A 23,272-nucleotide genomic window follows, 5' to 3' on the forward strand; every position below is an offset into this window, starting at 1 on the left:
ACCACCCGGGAAGATGTGAGGAGGTCCAGGACGAGCCAGGACAGAGTGAGGAGGTCCAGGACGACCCGGGAAGATGTGAGGAGGTCCAGGACGACCCAGGACAGAGTGAGGAGGTCCAGGAGGACCCGGGAAGAAGTGAGAAGGTCCAGGACGAGCCAGGAACAAGTGAGGAGGTCCAGGACGACCCGGGAAGATGTGAGGAGGTCCAGGACGACACAGGACCAAGTGAGGAGGTCCAGGACCACCCGGGAAGATGTGAGGAGGTCCAGGACGACCCAGGACAGAGTGAGGAGGTCCAGGACGACCCGGGAAGATGTGAGGAGGTCCAGGACAACCCGGGAACAAGTGAGGAGGTCCAGGACGACCTGGGAAGATGTGAGGAGGTCCAGGACGACACAGGACCAAGTGAGGAGGTCCAGGACCACCCGGGAAGATGTGAGGAGGTCCAGGACGACCCAGGACAGAGTGAGGAGGTCCAGGAGGACCCGGGAAGAAGTGAGAAGGTCCAGGACGAGCCAGGAACAAGTGAGGAGGTCCAGGACGACCCGGGAAGATGTGAGGAGGTCCAGGAGGACCCGGGAACAAGTAAGGAGGTCCAGGACGACCCGGGAAGAAGTGAGAAGGTCCAGGACGAGCCAGGAACAAGTGAGGAGGTCCAGGAGGACCCAGGACCAACTGAGGAGGTCCAGGACGACCCAGGAACAAGTGAGGAGGTCCAGGACGACCTGGGAACAAGTAAGGAGGTCCAGGATGAGCCGGTGGAGATGATCATCCTGTGTGATTCATCCGTGACTCACACTAATCACACACACGCGAATGAAAGCAGCGAACTGGTAAACACTCCAAACAGACGAGAAGCAGCAGGGTTCAGGTGGTGGAAGGAGGGGGCGGTGTGTGTGTGTGTGTGTGTGTGTGTGTAGGAGGGTCTGTAAACACAGCGTGGTTGGTCGTGCATTAGAGAAATAAACACAAAGCAAATGTTCTGAATCGCTGGAGACAAATACAAAAACATCAAGAGGTCCAGCGGCGCCATCACAGGGCCAATCAGCACAAGCACACACACACACACACACACACACACACACACACACACACACACACGCGGCAGTGGCGGTGAGTTGGGAGGAAGCGATGGAGTGATGAGTGGAAGAGTGGATGATGGCGACGCCTCCGTCATTACCACCACCATCTGCTGCTACTGCTGCTGCAAATGACTGGAGCTGCTTTCACTCCAGAGAGAGGGGGGGGAGAGAGAGAGAGAGGGAGAGAGAGGGAGAGAGAGAGAGAGAGAGGGAGGGAAAGAGAGAGAGAGAGGGAGGGAGAGAGAGGGGGGAGGAGAGAGAGAAAGAGGGAGGGAGGGAGGGAGAGAGGGGGGGGAGGAGAGAGAGAGAGAGAGGGGGAGAGAGAGAGAGAGGGAGGGAGGGAGAGAGAGAGAGAGTTGGAACCCTGGTTGGTTGGTTTTTGTTTGTTTTTCATCTACTTGTTGCCTGCTGGCTAAAAATAACTTTGACATTTTGAAAAAACAGCCCAACACTCCGACATCAACCAATGATTCTGAAGTCCTTCAAAAACCTCCAAAAGGTTGTTTTGTTTCCAAAATGATGTATTTCTCACTGCTGAGTTGTGTTAAAATGTCATTTTGTAAATACAGAAGGTGTTTGAATGGTCACATGACACACACCTACATCCATCTCCTGAGTGTCGGTGGTCCAACTGCTTCTGAAGCTCCACCAGGACCAGGACCAGGACCAGGACAAGAATCAGGACCAGAATCAGGACCAGAATCAGAATCAGAATCAGAATCAGGACCAGGACCAGGACCAGGACCAGGACCAGGCCCTCAGAGCTGAGGAGGCCTCAGAAAGCTGGAAGCTGCTTCTGCTTTGTTTTTATCTCGTCGACGTCGTGATGTTTTCCTCTTGATGTTCTTTCACTTGTACACAGTTGCATCAGGGTGTTGAATGATTGTTTTCACAGCACTGTGCTCCATGTCGAGTGTAGCCCAGAAGAAGGCTAGATCTCCAGGTCGGTGGAGAGACGCTGCCTCAGGTGGAGGAGCTCCAGTATCTCCAGCTCTGCTTCACCAGTGAGGGAAAGATGGAGCAGAAGATCGACAGGAGGATCGGTGCAGCGTCTGCAGTGATGCGTTCACTGCACCGATCTGTGGTGGTGAAGAAGGAGCTGAGCTGAAAGGAGAAGCTCTGGATGTACTGGTGGACCTACGTTCCCACCCTCACCTCTGGTCAGGAGCTTTGGGTGGTGAAAGAACGAGATCAACTCGACTGAGAGGAGTTTCCTCCGTAGGGTGGCTGATGGAGCACCCTGAGGGACAGGCTGAGGAGGAGCTGGGTGAGGAGCTCAGGCTGAGGAGGTCTGGGTGAGGAGCTCTGTGTGAGGAGGAGCTGGGTGAGGAGCTCAGGCTGAGGAGCTCAGGCTGAGGAGCTCTGGGTGAGGAGCTCTGTGTGAGGAGGAGCTGGGTGAGGAGCTCAGGTGAGGAGCTCAGGTGAGGAGCTCGGGTGAGGAGCTCAGGGTGAGGAGCTCTGGGTGAGGAGCTCTGGGTGAGGAGCTCAGGTGAGGAGGAGCTGGGTGAGGAGCTCAGGTGAGGAGCTCAGGCTGAGGAGGTCTGGGTGAGGAGGTCTGGGTGAGGAGGTCAGGCTGAGGAGGTCAGGCTGAGGAGCTCAGGGTGAGGAGCTCAGGCTGAGGAGCTCTGGGTGAGGAGCTCAGGCTGAGGAGGTCTGGGTGAGGAGCTCAGGGTGAGGAGGTCTGGCTGAGGAGCTCAGGCTGAGGAGCTCTGGCTGAGGAGCTCTGGGTGAGGAGCTCAGGCTGAGGAGGTCTGGGTGAGGAGCCTCAGGCTGAGGAGCTCTGGCTGAGGAGCTCAGGCTGAGGAGGAGCTGGGTGAGGAGCTCAGGCTGAGGAGCTCTGGGTGAGGAGCTCTGGGTGAGGAGGAGCTGGGTGAGGAGCTGGGTCACCTATAGGGACAGGGTGAGGAGCCTTAGGGACAGGGTGTAGAGTTGGGGCACCAGGAGCCGTTTGAAGTAGAGCCTCTGCTCCTCCACATGAAGAGGAGCCAGATGAGGAGGCTTGGACCTCCTGGGAGACGTCGAGGAGGTCCCACCAGGAGGAGACCTCGAGGAAGAGCCAGGACACCCTGGAGGGACGACTGTAGGTCTCTGGGCTGGCCTGGGAAGCCTTGGGGTCCCACTGGATGAGCTGGAGGAGGTGACTGGGGTCAGGGAAGTCTGGAGGTCTCTGCTGAGGCTGCAGCCCCCAACACTCGATAAGCGGTAGAAGATAGATGGATGGATGGATGGATGGAAGGATGGATGGATGGATGGATGGATGGAAGGATGGATGGATGGATGGATGGATGGATGGAAGGATGGATGGATGGATGGATGGATGGATGGACAAAATCTCAGGAGCCGCTTGGGAGCCAAAAGACTCACAAACTCTTTTTCGTGGGCGGAGCCAAAAGAGCCGGTCCACTGTAAGGAGCCAGAATTCCCTTCAATGCTCCACTGCAGTGATGGGCGAGGGAGATTCCTCAAGTGACTTTCTGCTGAAAAGGAAACAAAAAGTGTGTGGAAACCCAGAGTGGAATCTTCATGCTGACCTGGAGTCCTGCTGGAACGTTGGGGGCCGGAGCTGCTACTTAACGTTAAAATATATGAAGGTCAATATTTGACGAGTCGTCCACCAGCAGCCAGTCGCTAATCCCTGTTACTATTACACCAGTGCAATGATCACTGGAGTGAGTGAGTGTGAACGCAGCTCCACTCTGATGCTGCCACTCACACCCACACACACACACACACACGCACACACACACACCCCCAGAGCAAACTGCAGCGTGTTGTTCCAGTCTCTCCAGCGCAAAGCAAAGCGTCCGGGAGCAGAGTCATTCATCCGGAGGGGAAAGCAAACCACCTCCACCAGAGGGCGCCGTGAGCAAGCCTCGCGGGACGGACGTCCAGCTGCCACATGAACAAAGACAAACAAACAAAGAGTGTGAGGGGGAGTTTTAGACTCCGCCTCTGGCCTGGTGGCGAGGCTGCAGGCTCCAGCAGAGGAAGGCGTTTTCACTCCAGTCAGCCTCGTTACCCTGGAAGCAGCAGCTTCCTCCAAAGCAGGAAGTCTCTGCTGGGAGTCAAAGAGGAGACACGCAGCAGCCAAGCTAATGCTACGAGCTAATGCTAGTGGCAATACGTGGACGGTGGAGGTAGAACCAGAACAAACCGGTGAGCTGCAGGTCCTCAGCTGCAATGAAGACCATCGTCCTCCGGGGCCTCAGGGCTCCACCACGGCTCCACCACGGCTCCATGTTTCTCTTCTTTGTCTCCTTTCAGTGCTTTTTCATTGTTATTCTTCCTCTTCTGAGAACCTTTCACGCTGTCTCACTTCCTGGTCAGAGACCGTGGAGCGTGCTCAGTCCGACCCGGACGTCTGTTGACTGAGCAGCTGCTTTTCTTTTTAACCACGCAGCCGCTGTGACACGAAGCTCTCAGAGCCACAGGAAGTGTGGCTGGGATGGACTCGCTCGCCCCCCCCCAACTGCCCCTGTTGACAGGATGAAATGTCGCTGCTGAGCTGCTTTTAATGTCTTTAATCCTCCTCAACCTTCCAGCAAAAGTCACCGTCTGCAGCAGCTGGCAGCTTGCAGAGGGGGAGCTGCTAGTTGCCAGCTGCTAGCTGCTAGCGATTAGCCAACAGCCTGTGCTTTGGAAGCTTTTCACACGTCTCACACCTGCTGCTGCTCCAGCTCCTCCTCTGCGCTGCGTGTCCGCGCGTCAATCACTGTGTGTTAGCGCCGTGTTTTAACCGCTGCCGTCAATATTCCTGCTCCACTTTCAACAAAAGTCCAAAAGTGAAAACGGTTGAGCTTGATTTTCCTTTGTTAGGATTGAGCAAAACGCCTTCATTAATCCCACAGGGGGGAAATTTGCATCATTGCAGCAATGTCGTAGTGCAAAGAGATGGAAAATTATATGCATTAAAAAAGGCAATAAAAAATCTAAATGAAATATTTTGCAGTGCATAAAAGGAAAAGACAAGACATTTACATCTTCTGAGCAGTGAGTCCAGAATGTTGGATTGAACTCACATGAAATCCGACCAGAAGAGTCAAGATTCACAGATTATTTGTCACATTTTAACCTCAGTGAAATGTTGCTGCAGCAGAACTCCATGTCATTGTGCATTCAAAGCAATAAAGAAAGTTTACTTTAAAAAAAAAAAAAAAACAGTGTCAAGAAGCATTTGAATACAAGGTTTCTAAAAATACAAAGTTACATTTTTTTTTTAAACCCACGAGCCAGCAAGCTAGCGAGCAACCTGAGTGAAAACAAACGTCAGCAGTGACAGCTGCTGCTGCTGCTGCTGCTGCTGCTAGCAGGAAGAAATAGAATCCATATGATGCACAACACCTGAGAGGGAGAGCAGCAAAATAAATGATCTGACGTCCTTCTGATTCACTGACGTCCTTCTGAGGTCTCCACAGAAACATCTCACAAGGATCAGAATCATGAATTATTGGAGGGGAACTTTTTCTCTCATTTATAATTCAAGAATCATGTGAGTTTCCAGACACAGTTGATGTGAATCACTGTGTCTGTTTCAGGTGATTATTTTATTGAGGGTCGTGAACCCGAAATGCAACCTCGTGAAATAAAATACATGCAAAGCAAAGATAAAGGTGTGATATAATAAATAATAATAATAAACTTTTATTTGTACAGCGCTAAATCACAACCAAAGGTGTCTCAAAGCGCTTTATACAATCAGAGAGAACCAACCGGGCCCCCGGAGCAAGCAAGATGCGACAGTGGCTGGGAAAAACTCCCCTGTGGGAAGAAACCTAGGGCAGAACCAGACTCCAGAGGGCCATCATCTGCCTATGAGTAGTTGGGGTGAAGTAGAAAGATAGAGGAGAGACAGAGAAAGAGAGAAAGGAGCAGAGTGAGCCAGGGTGGCAGACAGGACAGAGTGAAAAACAGAGACACCAACCAGGCAAAACGGATATAAACACAAAGAATAGGAAATAATTCAAGGCTGCTGTCCATGTGGAGTGTAAGTGTCCATGCTTTGGAAGGCAAGAGCCTAGCTCGATGGACAATCTGCCGATAGGACAAGTCCAGGTCTTAAGCGTGGTGGTAGGATGAAGCGATGACAGCAAGACCCCCAGGACAGCACAATCAGATATCAACGACACAACCTTCACAACGCCGTCAGACTTTGACAAATTCATCTTTGTGCTTCCCAGGAGAAAGCAGGTGGAGTTGGATGGAGAAGTGAGAGCAGATCAGTGTGTTGTTGATGTGTGGAACCTTCATGCTGAGATGTTCCAGCTGTGGAAGATGAGAGCAGAAGCAGTGGTTGTGTTGCTGCTGCCTTCACTGAGCAGCTGCTCCAAGTCCACTGAGGATTCAGCTCCACCAGTGGCTTCTGGGACGTCTTGATGTAGTTCTGTCAGCCACCACCAGATGGAGCTCTGCTCTTCACTCTCCTCCTCATCCTCCCTCAATCATTCCACCTCCACCTGCAGAGAGAAGAAGAGACAAGAGCAGTCAAGGCTCAGGGTCCTTGAAGGCATCATCACAGAGACATTGACTGTTGATGGAGACGATGGAGTGACTGGTGAGAAGAAGCAGACTCTCAGTCACATGTCAAGTGCAGAACATCAGAAGGTCATGTGACCATGGAGTGTTGGACTGATACTGAGGCCTGATGAAGATGAACTGATCAATAATTGAGTGGTGAACTGAGAGAAGAAGCAGTTTGGCAGCAGATGTTGGATGAATGAGGAGCAGCTGGACGTCACCATCCTCCTCTCACACTGTGACTGGGAACACTGGACCTCTGCTGTGGGATCAACTGGCTTTGGTGCTGGAACCATCATCCACTGCTTCCAAACCAGTACTGACCATAGAGTCTCCAGTTGATGGTCTCTGCTGTGGACAAGATCCATCAGTGGCTTCACTGATGATTCCTTCAGGTGGTTCAACCTCAGGTCCAGGAGTCTGAGGTGGGAGGGGTTGGACTTCAGAGCTGAGAGCAGCCAATCACAGCTGAGCTCTGACAACCAGCAGCCCACCAACCTGAATGTAGAATAAATGATGGAGAGTTTTTCCAGGGTGTCATCACTCTGAACATCAAAGTGAAATGTGGACTTCAGAATCTGACACTACAGAAAATGTCACCTTGAAATTAAATCCTCAGTCCAAAACTAATGTGTGTAAATGATGTTTGGTCACATGACCACTGATGACCTGCTTTAAATTTCAAACATGAACAGAATGAAGTTTTCATATTTCTGGATGTCATTTTGATATGAATCAACCTTCAGTCCAGTGTTTATTTCAACATGTGTGATGAAGTGTGTTTGGTGCTGAAACCATCATCCACTGGTTCCAAACCAGTACTGACCCCAGAGTCTCCAGTTTACAGTCTGGACTCTGCAGAAAACCACTCCGCTTCTTCACTCCTGAATCCTGCAGCTGGTTGTTCCTACTCAGGTCCTTTAATTTTATTTAATTATAAGCTGGAAAGGAAGTATTTTATTTTGAAAGGTAACCCGCGGCTATTTTAGGTCGAGAGAAAAAAAAATGTCGGAAATGTTTGATTGAAAGCGGGTCGAGCCGGAGCGGTCGGGGAGCCCAGAAATTCTTTTGACCTCATCTCGTCTTTGTTGCCTCCAATGAAAAAAGTCAAGAAGGAAAATAAAGGAGTTGAATGGAACCCACGTGTGATCAGTTTATGAGCGATGGAGTGGTGCTGGTATGACGGACGGACATTGAAGACACCTGAGCGTCAAAGGTAAAGAGCTGCTACCTGAATGAAGGAAAAAATGCATCTTTCTTTAATGTAGTTTAATGTCGTTTAATGTAGTTTAATGCATTGCATTGCAGTGTTTGCAGCCAGTTCCAGTCTATTGCATTGATTATATTGCATAGCACTTCAAAGACTCTTATCTGTACTTTACGCTTTGTAAACTTTGTGCTCTTGTAAAACTTCTATTGAATTCACCACTGGCTACTTTTTCAATTCTTTCTCCTTGACACTGTCTTTATTCCTCTTCATTCACAATCACGTTACACTGCCTGGTCATGTGACAAATAAACTCTTTGATTGTTAGCGGCTGAACGGAGCACTGTTGCTGCTGGACAAGGAGAAATGAGGAGAGAACAACTCACCCACTGCTGCACTGTGACTTCTGCTGAAACTGCGTGAACTCAAAATGGACTCGGACAAGTTTTAACTTTCACTTTCGGCTTCTCTTCCTGCTTTTTGGTGGCTGCTCCTCCCCCTGGAGGAGTGGGGTGTCCAAGCAAAGACTGGCGAGGTGTCTCTAATAAAGTGGCCGGTGCTCATCAACACTGATTCTCGTCACTGATTCAGGAGTTTGATTTCAACAACTGTCTCACATCACAACCACACTGACAGCCACAGTGCGCGTGGACGCTGTCACGTTGTCAACTGCAGCTCCTCCTACGGCCAGTGGAGGGCAATGTGGTTCAGTGTCATCAAGTGTCTGAGCGCCAGAGGGCACTAACGATCCATCATACAGTCAAGCTGAGTGTTGCCTCGTGACGACCAGTCAGCTGTTTCTCCCTGCAGAGCAGCTGAGGTTGGTGTGGAGGGAGAGTCTGCGGTGCAGGAAGCCACAAAGCTGGGAAGTCCTCTGCTGACACCTGCTGGTCAAACCTCATACATGTCAAGTTCAGCATTTGATGAATAAAGATTTGACTATTCAGAGATTCCACTGATTATTTACACCAAAAACTTTGCTCCCTTCATCAGGGAGTTTGAAGAGCCGCTCTTATTGGACGACTTACTGAAGTCTTTCGAAAGTGTCCTGACACAAAGACGAGTGTGACGAGACTCTGAGTGTCACCATGCAGTCTGTGGAAGTGAAATAAATGTCATGCCTGGTGGTCATGTGACCAAGCATCACTGCTGCCTTACTGTCCAGCCAGCGTGACGACCTTGACCTTCATGTTAGCTCGTAGCTCCAGTTCACGTCTCCTTGAAATACGGCCTCAACATTTTCCACTGTGATTGACAGCGGCCTGGAAAACTCTCACGTCTTGCATTTTATTCCACTTTGAGAGGAGAAATGTGGACGCGTGGACTGGGAGTCACACGGCAGCGCTGAGCGATTGGGCCGCCGAGTCCGCCCGCTCGGTTCTCCGAGCTTCCGTGAAGCCGTCCAATCCGAACAATGAGGGGTTTAGTGGTTCAGTCGTGGTCTGGGGAGGCCGCACAGCTCTCCTTGTGCTCGCCAGAGGGCGCCGCAGCTGCCGTTAGGTACCAGGATGAGGTCCTCAGAGCCACTGTGAGACCTGATGCTGGTGCAGTGGACCCTGGGTTCTTCTGATGCAGGACAATGCCAGGCCTCATGTGGCTGAAGTGTGTCAGTGGCAGTTCCTGCAGGATGAAGGTATTGATGCTCTAGACTGACCTGCACCTTCCCCACACCTGGATCCCACTGAGCACATCTGGGACATTGTGTCTGGTTCCATGCACCAACGTTGCCACGTTGCACCACAGACCGTCCAGGATCTGACTGATGGACTGATGCCTCCATCCAGGTCTGGGAGGGGATCCCTCAGGAGACCACTGGCCGTCCCATCAGGAGCATGCTCAGTAGGGAGCTCATACAGGCACGGGAGGCCACACACACTGCTGAGCCTCCTGCTGACTGCTCCTGAGGAAGCTCCACTCAAGCTGGAGCAGCTTCTGAGTTTCCACTTTTATCAGTCCCGACATTCCACTGTGTGTGTGTGTCTGTGTGTGTGTGTGTCTGTGTGAGTGTGTGTGTGTGTGTGTGTGTGTGTGTGTGTGTGTGTGTGTGTGTGTGTGTGCGTGTGTGTGCGTGTCTGTTTAGCTATCTTTGTGAGAACCATGGTGGATTTTTAACCTTTTGAGTGAGGACATTTAGGCCGGTCCTCACTAGCTTTTCACTGTCTGTGTGTGTGTGTGTGTGTGTCTGTGTGTGTGTGTGCGTGTCTGTGAGTGTCTGTGTGTGTGTGTGCGTGTCTGTCTGTGTCTGCGTGTGTGTGCGTGTCTGTGTGTGTGCGTGTGTGTGTGTCTGTGCGTGTCTGTGCGTGTGTGTCTCTGTGTGTGTGTGTTCGTGTGAGTGTGTGCGGGTCTGTATGTGTGTGTGTGTGTGTGTGTGTGCGTGTGTGTGTTTTTCCGTGTGTGTGTGTGTGTGTCTGTGTGTCTGTGTGTGTGTGTGTGTGTCCGTGTCTGTTTAGCTATCTTTGTGAGAACCATCGTGGGTTTTTAACTTTTTCAGTGAGGACATTTAGGCCGGTCCTCACTAGCTTTTCAGTGTAATGGCCTCTAGAGGGTGTGTGTGTGTTTCACGTTTGTGTCCCCTCTGTCGTTCAGAATCACCGTTTTTGCCGCTGTTTACACGGATTTTCTGGCGCAAAAGCCGCGCAATCGCTTTGTGGATCTACCCTTCAGATAGAGAGCTGGACGGACAGAGCAACACGAAATGCAAAGGCTTCCTGGTTTCACAGCCGGTGGCTGTTGCTGTACAGCGAAACAGTGTCCGGAGGAATAAAAAAAATAAAATAAAAAATGCCGAGCGACTACCGAAGCACCAAGGACTACAACAGTCGGAGTGGAACGAACAGAGAAAATGTTGGAGGTTTGTTCAGCCTAATGCAGATGCAATGGAACACCGACGCGGTGGCCAACAGGAGTGAGACGGGCCCCCTGTTGGACGACGAGAGAATAGTCGGCCACGACACTATTTGAAAACATGCATGAGGACTGTGAAGGTGTTTTGTAACCTCAAGCAACTTTAGTTTGAAGGCTATTTGCAAAGTACGGCCGCTGAATCGTGTCGATGAACCGCTAGCCACCACCGCTAACTCTGTGCTCTGGTTGTGTTGTGTTCGCTGGCAGCGAAACTTAAGGGGCAGTGATTCTGACTCGTAGGTTCTGTAAGTTTCACTCCTTATAGCAATTTTAACGCTGCTCGTTTGTTAACACCGGTTTAATAGAGCTGTTGCTGTTTTGTGCTTTGTGTGGACTTAAGTGCGGATATTCTTGTCTAATAATAAACGACTGTGAGACTCAGGTGATCGTTTCAGCGTCTACATTTTATCTTCTAGGACAGTGTTTTGATACAAGTCAACAGTATGAAAGAAAATCATTCTAAGCCCTACAAAAATGTCTTGCACAAAACAAAACCACTGTTAATCCAAAAAGTGAATCCTATGGTTTCCGGGACACAGGAGGCACAAAAAACCTCCGCGTTGCAACCGTGACTCTGCCCACGCTCAGGTACTGGTCAGGCTTATGGAAATACCTTTGAACCGAGCTGTCCCATACCGCACCTTTTTTTGGACAATCAACACCTTGCTACTAGAAGTGAACCATCAACCGTAACCCTGCCCACTCCTCCTGGTGGTCCAATACCTGGGACTCTGCAACACCTTTCCACAACTGAAGAAGCTTTTCAGATGAGAGGACAAACATCTTCAAGACCACTAGAACCAGTCCAGCTGGCCCGACTGAACCTTCTACCTGAAGATGACCCGGATGACTGAGAACTTTCACACACATCTGCTCTATTGATTGACTGTCGTGGTTGTTGAATGCTCTTACTTTGTCCCCCTCTACTGGCCATTATTAGTCATGTATTATTTTGTTTAATGTAAGCTTTTTATTTTGAAGGGCTTCGTGCCGCTAATGGGCTAATCCGGAAGACAATTGTTTGTGTTGTCCATGCGGTGTCAGCTCACGGCTTCAGCCTTCATCCTTGTTGTGTTCATGTCAAGAAAGCATCGCTTTGTTACAAAAAGAGTTTCAAAGAACAATGACAACAATAAAGTTCTTTGAACTTCATTCCAGCGTCTGTACATCTTTGAAACGTGTTGGCGAGCTGTCAATGTGTGGACGGACTCACACTGAGGACAGAATACAGACAGTCGAACTGAACAGTGTTGAAGCAGATACGTCACGTTGACGTCTCAGCGTCAAATACTGCGGCAATACATAGAATAATGATCGCATTAAAGCTATAATGCTATTAGCATTCTGCTAATAGAGCGTCTGAAGACACACAGCTACACAGGATGAGCACAACAGGACATGTCAGTGGCGAAGTTGTGTTAAAAAATAAAATAAGTTTTTTGTGGAATTTGCTGATCCATAAAATATAGAAAGTAACCCAGTTGGGGACGATTAATAGAGATACATTATTTCTACTGAAAGCCATGAGCCACCTGTTGTGTAGGTGACTCACTGTTGTGTACAGGTGGCTCACATGCAAAGGTGAGTGATTTAATTCTTGGCAGTTTGCCCCGGTGCCTCAGCTCAGTGTGTGTGTGTGTGTGTGTGTGTGCACACTGTGTGTTGTTGCATGTTGCCTGGTTGTTTGTTCTTCTTTGGACGTCTTTGTTCTGCTAGAACCGGGGAGGGCAAACTTTGTGACTGGTGGGCCACACTGGGTTCTAAGAGTTTGACAGAGGGGCCGCAGCAGGAGAAGATGGATGGAGTGTTTTGGTGACGCCCCTCATAGGAGGAACAATATATATGATGACATCATAGGATATGTAACAACACATGCTTTCATGTCCGTTGAAAATGAAAATATCCATCTTTGAAAGCACACAGTAATTGGCTCTTTATTGAAACAACTCTTAAAACACTGAAAAATAGTTGAAATGCAGTTGAAATTATTGCTTACTTACTTTTAACATCATTTTTTTTAAGTTTGGCGGGCCAGATTAAAAAGCTCAACGGGCCGCACATGGCCCCAGGGCAATAGTTTGCCCATGCCTGTACTAGAACATTATAGTATTGGTCCCTTTTTTTTTTTAATTTGTCACTGGTCAATGGGACTGGAGATGGAAAACAGTCATAAGGTTATCATTGATTGTATTGACAGACAAAGGTTCATTGATAGGAACTGTTGAATTGAAAAGAAATAATGACTCAGAATTGGTGCTGAAATCCAATAGAAGTTGAGGAAGAGCTTCAGTCACTCTTTGCACAATATTATCCATGGATTGATTGAAAGGAACCAGCAGAAGTTCTGAAGGACTGTTGGACTTGAATCATCTCAACAGGAGAACAATGGGACTATTTCTGCATTTGAAATGTCAGTGGTCTTCTTCTCCTTGACGTTGTCCCAGATCATCCAGGATCCGTCTCTCTGGCTGAACATCTTCAATGATGATGACCAGTGATGTGGTCTTGCCATCTTCTACACTCTGCATCACTCGTTCAGCTTCAGTCATGTGGACAAATATTTGGCATAGTGATGGCGTGAACGTGGCTTTAATCCAGCAGGGCAGGATGCAGGATCCACCACTAGATGGAGCTCTCCTCTCCACTCTCCCTCAGCTCCATGGTCCAGTCAGACCTGCTGCTGCTGCTGCTGCTGCATCATCAGGACCAGCTGATCCTCCCTCATCACCATCACCTCCAGCTGCAGAGAGAAGAAGAGACGGCAGGAGTCACCACTCACAGTCCTTGAACGCATCGTCCCAGAGACCTTGACTGTTGACAGACTCTCAGTCACATGTTGAAAGTGTGAAAGATGGAGGTCATGTGACCACAGAGCGTTGGACTGATAGTGAGGCGTGATGAAGATGAAGTGATCAGTCATTGAGTGGTGAAGTGAGAGAAGAAGCAGTTGGATGGAGGGACAGTTGGATGAATGAGGAGCAGGTGGACGTCAACACCAGACCACAACAAAGTCATGTGACTGGCTGACTGGCACCATCCTCCTCTCACACTGGGACTGGGAAACATCATCAACCATCATGCACTGCTTCCAAACCAGTACTGACCTCACACTCTCCAGTTTATAGTCTCTGCTGGCCACCAGAGCATCCAGCAGCTGCCCTGTTGAAGCCTTCACGATGTTTCCAATCAGGTCCAGGAGTCTGAGGTGGGGGGGGTTGGACTTCAGAGCTGAGAGCAGCCAATCACAGCTGAGCTCTGACAAACTGCAGCTCCACAACCTGAAGAAAAGCCGCGCAATCGCTTTGTGGATCTACCCTTCAGATAGAGAGCTGGACGGACAGAGCAACACGAAATGCAAAGGCTTCCTGGTTTCACAGCCGGTGGCTGTTGCTGTACAGCGAAACAGTGTCCGGAGGAATAAAAAAAATAAAATAAAAAATGCCGAGCGACTACCGAAGCACCAAGGACTACAACAGTCGGAGTGGAACGAACAGAGAAAATGTTGGAGGTTTGTTCAGCCTAATGCAGATGCAATGGAACACCGACGCGGTGGCCAACAGGAGTGAGACGGGCCCCCTGTTGGACGACGAGAGAATAGTCGGCCACGACACTATTTGAAAACATGCATGAGGACTGTGAAGGTGTTTTGTAACCTCAAGCAACTTTAGTTTGAAGGCTATTTGCAAAGTACGGCCGCTGAATCGTGTCGATGAACCGCTAGCCACCACCGCTAACTCTGTGCTCTGGTTGTGTTGTGTTCGCTGGCAGCGAAACTTAAGGGGCAGTGATTCTGACTCGTAGGTTCTGTAAGTTTCACTCCTTATAGCAATTTTAACGCTGCTCGTTTGTTAACACCGGTTTAATAGAGCTGTTGCTGTTTTGTGCTTTGTGTGGACTTAAGTGCGGAAGGAAGAAGAAATGATGGAGAGTGAAAATCACAGGTGTGTGTGTAATTTACAGTAAAACCAGTCTAAACATTTCTAATGGAATCAAAGTGAATTTGAACAAAGTCAATTCAAAGTCATGACAACAATCACTGCAGCAGTTGTAGAGTGAAGAGGGTGAACTGACCCCAGAACCTCCAGTTTACAGTCTGGACTCTACAGGAAACCACTCAGCTCCTTCACTGATGAATCCTGCAGCTGGTTCTGACCCAGGTTCAGCACTCTGAGGTGGGAGGGGTTGGACTTCAGAGCTGAGAGCAGCCAATCACAGCTGAGCTCTGACAAACTGCAGTCAATCAACCTGAATAAAGAAGAAATAATGGAGAGTGAAAATCACAGGTGTGTGTGTGTGTGTGTGTGTGTGAGAGAGAGTGAGAGATTTAAAGCATTTCTCATGGAAACAGAGGGGCGGAGCCTCAAAGAAGGTGTGCAGTGGTAAAATGCAGTGAGATTGTGGCTGCAATCTGCGCCACAGATGCGGGGATCCACAAAGGTTTTTGTGCGATGACCTGCAGGTGCAAACACGCCCACTAATGCGGCACTGAATGTTGCGGTCTGGCAACCTGAGAGCAGTTTGGGCCACAGGTTGTTGGTGAGTGCGTGTGTTTGACAGTGGAACTCTGCTGTGATGAAGGCTCTGCTGTGCTGCTGGCAGTACGATGCCTCCTCCTCTACCAGACTGCTGCCATCATGGAGAGAAAGTCCAGACCCGTCAGTCATCAACACCTGAGGACCAGCTGGATTCTGCATATCTAAGATATTGGCATATACACTGCAGTCTATGTCTATCTGTGTATCATATTTCTGGATATATTTCAGGCTTCAGAGAGGAAAGTTTCACTCAGAAGCCAGAAACACTCTGACAGACAGAACCTGCTCCTGGTTCTGGTTCTGGTTCTGGCTGGCGCTGTTTGAATGAGGCATATTTGCATAGAAGGGGGCGTGTCCTTTTGCCCCGAATGACTCATTTAAATACATTGCAATGAGTCTGGCGCAGTCCTGCCGCTGCTGCGCCTCCGCGCATTTTCACATTTGCGTCCCCTCTGTAGATCAGAACCACCGCTTCTGGCGCCATTTACACGCAGTTTCTGGAGCAAAAGCAGCGCAAACGCTTTGTGGATCAGAACCACAGTGTCTGTAAATTGTTATTGTCATAACAATCACTGCAGCAGTTGTAGAGTGAAGAGGGTGAACTGACCACAGAACCTCCAGTTTACAGTCTGGACTCTGCAGGAAACCACTCAGCTCCTTCACTGATGAATCCTGCAACTGGTTCTCACTCAGGTACAGCTCTCTGAGGTGAGAGGGGTTGGACTTCAGAGCTGAGAGCAGCCAATCACAGCTGAGCTCTGACAACCTGCAGCTCCACAACCTGAATAAAGAAGAAATGATGGAGAGTGAAAATCACAGGTGTGCGTGTGTGTGTGTGTGTGTGTGTGTGTGTGTGTGTGTGTGTGTGTGTGTGTGTGTGTGTGTGTATGTAATTTAAAACCAGTCTAAACATTTCTAATGGAATCATAGTGAATTTGAACAAAGTCAATTCAAAATCATGACAACAACAACAATCACTGCAGCAGTTGTAGAGTGAAGAGGGTGAACTGACCTCAGAACCTCCAGTTTACAGTCTGGACTCTGCAGGAAACCACTCAGCTCCTTCACTGATGAATCCTGCAGCTGGTTGAGACTCAGGTTCAGCTCTCTGAGGTGGGAGGGCTTGGACTTCAGAGCTGAGAGCAGCCAATCACAGCTGAGCTCTGACAACCTGCAGATCCTCAACCTGAATGCAGAAGAAATGATGGAGTTTATAATGATGCAGAGTTTTTCCAGGGTGTCATCACTCTGAACATCAAACTACAATGTCCACTTCAGAATCTGCAATAAAAGAAAAAAACATGGGAGAGAGAGGGCAAGCGAATGAGCGCTGCAATGTAAAATCTGACCACTAGGTGGCAGGAGTTACACACTGTACCTTTAAACCCAGCTTCAGACATTTCAAACACAACCAGTGACTGCAAATTGAATTCCCAACAGCAGTGAAGTGAAAATCATGACAACAACAACACGAGTGATACAAGTTGTAGAGTGAAGAGGGTGAACTGACCCCAGAACCTCCAGTTTACAGTCTGGACTCTGCAGGAAACCACTCAGCACCTTCACTGATGAATCCTGCAGCAGGTTCTGACCCAGGTCCAACTCTCTGAGGTGGGAGGGGTTGGACTTCAGAGCTGAGAGCAGCCAATCACAGCTGAGCTCTGACAAACTGCAGTCAATCAACCTGAATAAAGAAGAAATGATGGAGAGTGAAAATCACAGGTGTGTGTGTGTGTGTGTGTGTGTGTGTGTGTGTGTGTGTGTGTGTGTGTGAGAGAGAGAGAGAGAGAGATTTAAAACATTTCTAATGGAATCAAAGTGTGTGTAAAGTGAATTTGAACAAAGTCAATTCAAAGTCATGACAACAATCACTGCAGCAGTTGTAGAGTGAAGAGGGTGAACTGACCACAGAACCTCCAGTTTACAGTCTGGACTCTGCAGGAAACCACTCAGCTCCTTCACTGATGAATCCTGCAGCTGGTTGAGACTCAGGTTCAGCACTCTGAGGTGGGAGGGGTTGGACTTCAGAGCTGAGAGCAGCCAATTACAGCTGAGCTCTGACAAACTGCAGCCTATCAACCTGAATGCAGAAGAAACGATGGAGAGTGAAAATACTATTTCAAAGTTATTCTGTCAAAACACAATCACATCTAGAAGGAAGAAAACTGTGACTTCATATTTAATAAAATTTTAGTTTCCTTTTAGAAATGAACTGAAAGAAAAACACTACAGTGAGACAGAAGCTGCTGACGTCCTTCACAGTGACGGTGAAGGACGTCCGGTCCAAACTGCTCACACTGAGCAGCTCCAAACATCACAACAACGAGACAAGATGTTGTGTGTGTAATGTCCATCTGCTCACACACACTGTCCACCAGTAGAGGGCAGCAACCTACCAGAGAACTTCCAGTCTGCAGTTTGGACTCTGCAGTCCAGCACAGAGCAGCTTCACTCCAGGATCCTCCAGGTGGTTCTGCTCCAGGTCCAGCAGTGTGAGGTGGGAGGGGCTGGACTCCAGGGCTGAAGACACCACTGCACAGTGAAGCTCTGAGAGTCCACTGTCAGACAGTCTGCAGTGAAGGAGACAGCAGTGAGAAGATCATCACCATGTGAGAGTGTGACAGTGACTGAAGGAGCATCAACAGCTGATCAGCTGCTTCCATCATCACAAAGGACACATGAAGTTCTCCTGCAACAAGGAACCAAGTGGAGCTTCACACAGCAGTGAGTCAACACTGACACTGTTGCTCTGATCTGCTGCTTCAGCTCCACATGATGCTCACTGGTGTGTCCAGTCACAGCAGCTTGGAGCTCCACTGGATCAGAGCTCCAAGCTGCTGTGTGTTGGACATGTTGATCATGTTGGTGGCTTCATTCCTTCCTGCTGCTTCTTCTCATCTTAGTGGAGCAGCTTCACTCCATTCATGGTCCACAACCCTGTCTACAGGACTGCAGCATCATTAGCCCTGTGTTTACAGCCTGCTGCTGCTGCTGACAGTGACTGACAGTGTTGGAAGGAGACCAAAGCAGGGTGTTCTCAGAGGGTGGAGCCAACACCAATCAATCCATAAATCCATAAATCCATAAATCAACCAATCCATCACTCAATCAATTAAAGATCAATAATGAAGGTAAACTACTTTCTTTGCAGGTGGATCTTGAAACAAGCGTCTGCTGCTTTCAAGCTCCGTCTCTGCAGAATCAATCAGTGAGGAACCAGAAGGAACCCAGACCATCAGAGTCAGGACCGCTTTGAGAAGCTGCAGCTGTGTTCACTCACTATTGATTGATTGATTGATTGATTGATTGATTGATTGATTGATTGTGTTGACAGAAACATCTGGACTTACTTTGCCTTCCTGCAGTTCCTCACAGCTGGAATCAGTCTCAATCTTCCCTCCACTGATGTCTTGTACTTCTTCAGGTCCAACTCCTCCAGAACCTCCTCTGACATCTGCAGCACGTAGGCCAGAGCTGAACACTGGATGTCTGAGAGTTGCTTCCCTGCTCTGTTCTCTGACTGCAGGAACTCTTGGACCTCCTGATGCACTGACTGATCCTTCAGCTCCAGCAGACAGTGGAAGATGTTGATGCTTCTGTCAGGAGAAACATCACCAGTGTTCATCTCCTTCAGGTTGTTGATGACCTTCTGTAAGGTTCCTGGATGGTTGTCAGTGAGACCCAGCAGGACTCCTAAGAGTCTGTGGTTGGATTCCAGACTGAGTCCATGGAGAAAGCGAACAAACAAGTCCAGTTGACCGTTTGGACTCTTGAGGGATTTCTCCATCATCCTCTTCAGGAACTCATCCAGGGTGTCCAAGGTTTGGTCTGGGTTAGGGGCTTCTTCTTTTTTAAACAGATTTGAAAATTTTAAAAACATATTTTTTTGTGATGCCTCTGCTTTTGTGTCTTTGAGGAAATTCCGAAGAACCTCCTTCCTGTTGATGTGACAGTGGAAGCAGTAGACTGCAGCCAGAAACTCCTGGACGCTCAGATGAACGAAGCAGTAGACGGTTTTGTGGAAGATCACACTCTCTCTTCTGAAGATCTCTGCACAAACTCCTGAGTACACAGAGGCGTCAGTCACACTGAGACCACACTTCTCCAGGTCTTCACTGTAGAAGATGATGTTTCCACTCTCCAGATGTTCAAATGCCAGCTGGCCCAGCTTCAGAAGAAGCTCCCAGTCAGCCTCCGTCAGCTCCTGTGGACCTCCTCCATACTTGTGCTGCTTCCTCTTGGTCTGGACCAGCAGGAAGTGTGAGTACATGTCAGTCAGGGTCTTGGGCAGCTCTCCTCTCTGCTCTGAGCTCAACATGCTCTCCAGAACTGTGGCAGTGATGCAGCAGAAGACCGGGATCTGACACATGATGTGGAGGCTCCTGGATGCCTTGATGTGGGAGATGATCCTGCTGGACACATCTCCTCTATCTCTGAACCTCCTCCTGAAATACTCCTCCTTCTGGTCATCGGTGAAGCCTCGTACTTCTGTCAGCCTGTTCACACGTGACGGAGGGATGCGATTGGCTGCTGCAGGTCTGGAAGTGATCCACAGCAAAGCCGAGGGAAGCAGATCTCCTCTGATCAGGTTTGTTAGCAGGACGCTGACTGACTTCTTCTGAGTGACGTCAGTCACCACCTCTTTCTTCTTCTTCTCAAAGTCCAGAGCCAGTCTGCTTTCATCCAGGCCGTCCAAGATGAAGAGAAGTTTGCAGACATGCAGCTGCTCTGCTGTGAGCTTCTCTAACGTTGGATGGAAAACATGGAGCAGCTCCAGAAGACTGTAGTGCTGCTCTTTGACCAAGTTGAGCTCCCTGAATGAGAGAGGAAGCACCAGATGAAGGTCCTGGTTCTCCAGGCCCTGGGCCCAGTCCAGAGTGAACTTCTGCACTGAGAAGGTTTTTCCAACCCCAGCGACGCCGTTGGTCAGCACCACTCTGACTCTGAGTCCCTGCTGCTCAGGTGAGGCTTCAAAGATCTGGCTGCACCTGATTGGACGGTCCTGGAGGATCTTCTTGGTCTTCTTGGTCTCCAGCTGCCTGACCTCATGCTGTCTGTTGACCTCCTCACTCAGTCCCTCAGTGATGTGGACCTCAGTGTAGATGCTGTTGAGGAGGGTTTGACTTCCTGCTTCTTGACCTTCAGTCACACGTTCACATCTCCTCTCCAGACTGATCTTCTGCTGCTGGAGAAGCTCCTGCAGACCATCATCAGCCTCTGGAGCAGAGAAAAGGTTGAAGAAGAAAACATCAGTGTGACAGCGTGAGCATCATTTTCTCTCCACCACTTTTTCAGCTGCTTTGATGAAGCTACTGCTGCTGCTGCTGCTGCTGCTGCTGCTGAGGAGTGACTGTTTGCTCTCAACGTCCCTCAGTGAATCTTCTCACTGGAGGTCCTGAAGGACCTCAGAGGCAGAAGTGAAGGAGGTGCAGGTGGACGGTCTTACTGTGATCAGCCTGGGTGTGACTGGCAGCTCCTGGGTCTTCACTGAAGTCCAGAGGGAAACCTTTGGACCGGTCACTCTGCATGGACAGACTGCTGGACACTGGAGGCTCTGCTCTCCGTATGTGTTGAAAACAGAAATATTTAAGATCACATTGAAAAGTTCAAACCTTTTATTTCATGTTTGGTTCTCCATGAACACTGACAGGAAGTTCTCCTCCTCGTCGGCCCTTCGCTAATCACTTCTTGTTCTTTGGTCTTATTTCAAAATCACGCAGCTTCACAATTCAAGACTTCCTCTATTTTCCTGCAGGTGGCGACGCTGAGTCACTTTGGATGAAATCATCTCAATGTGAAGGAGCTGCAGTGTAGTGGAGTGCAGTGCAGCTGCACACACACACACACACACACACACACACACACACACACACACACACACACACACACACACACACACACACACACACACACGCGCACAGGAAGTGAGGCAGTGAGCTCAGAACACTCTGACTTCCACTTGGGAGCGAGAGAACAGGAAGAAATCCACCAGACTGAAGTCACATTGTTGACTAGCGTCACACTGAATGAGTTGTTCAGGACTCACCTGCAGCTGCTGCTGCTCCTCCTCCTCTCACTCTTTCTGATGCTGCTGCTTCCTCAAAATGGAGTCTGGCAGGAAAGGCCTTGACCTTCTGTACCTGCTGCTGTTTATTGCTGCTGCTGCTCCACCCACCACTCCTGATCCTTCGCTCAATTCCTGCTGATAACAAGGTGAGTCAGAGTCATTGTGGGCGTGGCCAAGAGTTTTAGTGACTCCAAAGTCTCAGTGTTCAGTGTTTATGACAGTAGGAGCAGTATTTTGGTCCAGAGCTGACAGATGTGTATACAATGCTATGAAAAAGTGTTTCAATCTAAAGCTACAAGAAGGAACCGACTCAGTGTTGAACCTTCACGTGTCAGTGGGTTATGAATGAAAAACTGAATCTGTTGTTGAATCGTTTGAGTCGGTTAAAGGTCGAACTTGAAGGAAGGAAGAAAATCACTCGTTGAATGTTTTTCTCTTCCACAAAACAGTGGAACGATGATTTGCTCCTGACTTTAGCCAAACTGAATCAATACCATGGTTTTAACTCATCGACTTTTCTGTCTTTCAAATTTCCTGTTATTGTTTTCTCAGGGTTTGTCAGTTCTTTTACCTCTAAAGGCTCTGGAGGGAACTTTGGAGTGATTAGATAAGAAAAACTATCAGATTTGATTTGAGTTATTTCAATATATATTCCTGATTCCATCAGTCAGGACTCACCTGCTGCTGCTGCTGCTGCCTCAAAATGGAGTCACACTGAACACACCTGGATCTTCTGTACCTGCCGCTGCTGATCGCTGCAACTCCTCCCACTCACTTCTCAGACCAAAGGTCGGGCTGCAGTTCCTCCCAGTGTCCACCAGAGGGCGCCATAGGCTCCCCGAGAGCCTCAGTGGCTCCAGAGGCACAACCTGGATTCACTGTCACTGATGATGTGTTGTGAGCTGTAGAGGAGGAGCATCATGACGTCCAGTGATGTCATAATGAGCAGTGTTGATATTAATGATGTGAACTTCGGGTCAAACTGATGTCTTAAAGTCACAGTGACAACTGAAGCCTGAGCAGCACAAGGACAGCACTGGCTGGCTAGCGCCCCCTTGAGTTGATTTACACTTGACTGCACCAAGGTGCTCAACCTGTTGTTGTCTCTGAGACCTTTGACCTGGTCTTCCTCTGGTCCTAGTCTTCCTCTGGTCCTGGTCTTCCTCTGGTCCTGGTCTTCCTTTGGACCTGGTCTTCTCCTTGTCATGTTCTTCTTCTGGTCCTGATCTTCCCCTGGTCCCGGTCTTCTTCTGGTCCCGGTCTTCTTCTGGTCCTGGTCAGATTGCAGCATCTTTCACTATCCCTCCCTGTGAACTACGGTGGCCTGCGCACCCAAACATGGATACCGAGTCCACCTTCTTCTTTGGTTTAATTGTAGATGCGAGCAGGCACCCAAACATACATACAGTTTATATGCAGTGTGTCACAAAAGTGAGTACAGCCCTCGCATTAATGCAGATATTTATTTATTTATATTTCACAGAACGACACTGAGGGAATGAGTTTCAGTACATACATACACACACACACACATACATACATACATACATACATACATACATACATACACACATACATACACACACACACACACACACACATACATACATACATACATACATACATACATAGATACATACATACACACATACACACACACACATACATACATACACACACACATACATACATACACCCCCAGCAGGCAGAGGTGGAGGCCCAGCTGGGTGGAGGCCCAGCTGGCAGTGGTGGAGGCCCAGGTAGCAGTTGTGGAGGCCCAGCTAGCAGTGGTGGTGGAGGCCCAGCTGGCAGTGGTGGAGGCCCAGCTGGCAGTGGTGGTGGAGGCCCAGCTGGCAGTGGTGGAGGCCCAGCTAGCAGAGGTGGAGGCCCAGCTGGCAGTGGTGGTGGAGGCCCAGCTGGCAGTGGTGGAGGCCCAGCTAGCAGAGGTAGAGGCCCAGCTAGC

The 23,272-nt window shown here is 49.2% G+C and overlaps 1 protein-coding gene across 1 annotated transcript; it reads right to left on the reverse strand.

The window, feature by feature from the left end:
- Positions 1–4,884: 4,884 nt before the first annotated feature.
- LOC142902959 (NLR family CARD domain-containing protein 3-like) lies at positions 4,885–22,600 on the reverse strand. Its single transcript, XM_076048320.1, has 9 exons — positions 22,391–22,600; positions 18,593–20,439; positions 17,639–17,812; positions 17,149–17,322; positions 16,753–16,926; positions 16,255–16,428; positions 15,850–16,023; positions 13,812–13,985; positions 4,885–6,535 (listed from the first exon to the last, which is right to left on the reverse strand). Exons 1-9 carry the CDS (start codon positions 22,598–22,600, stop codon positions 6,517–6,519), a joined length of 3,120 nt encoding a protein of 1,039 aa, XP_075904435.1. The 3' UTR covers positions 4,885–6,516.
- Positions 22,601–23,272: the final 672 nt, after the last annotated feature.

This window comes from Nelusetta ayraudi, unplaced genomic scaffold (genome assembly GCF_046127955.1).
Source record: "Nelusetta ayraudi isolate G7.1 ecotype Tasmania unplaced genomic scaffold, CSIRO-AGI_Nayr_v1 ptg000099l, whole genome shotgun sequence".
NCBI lineage: Eukaryota > Metazoa > Chordata > Actinopteri > Tetraodontiformes > Monacanthidae > Nelusetta > Nelusetta ayraudi.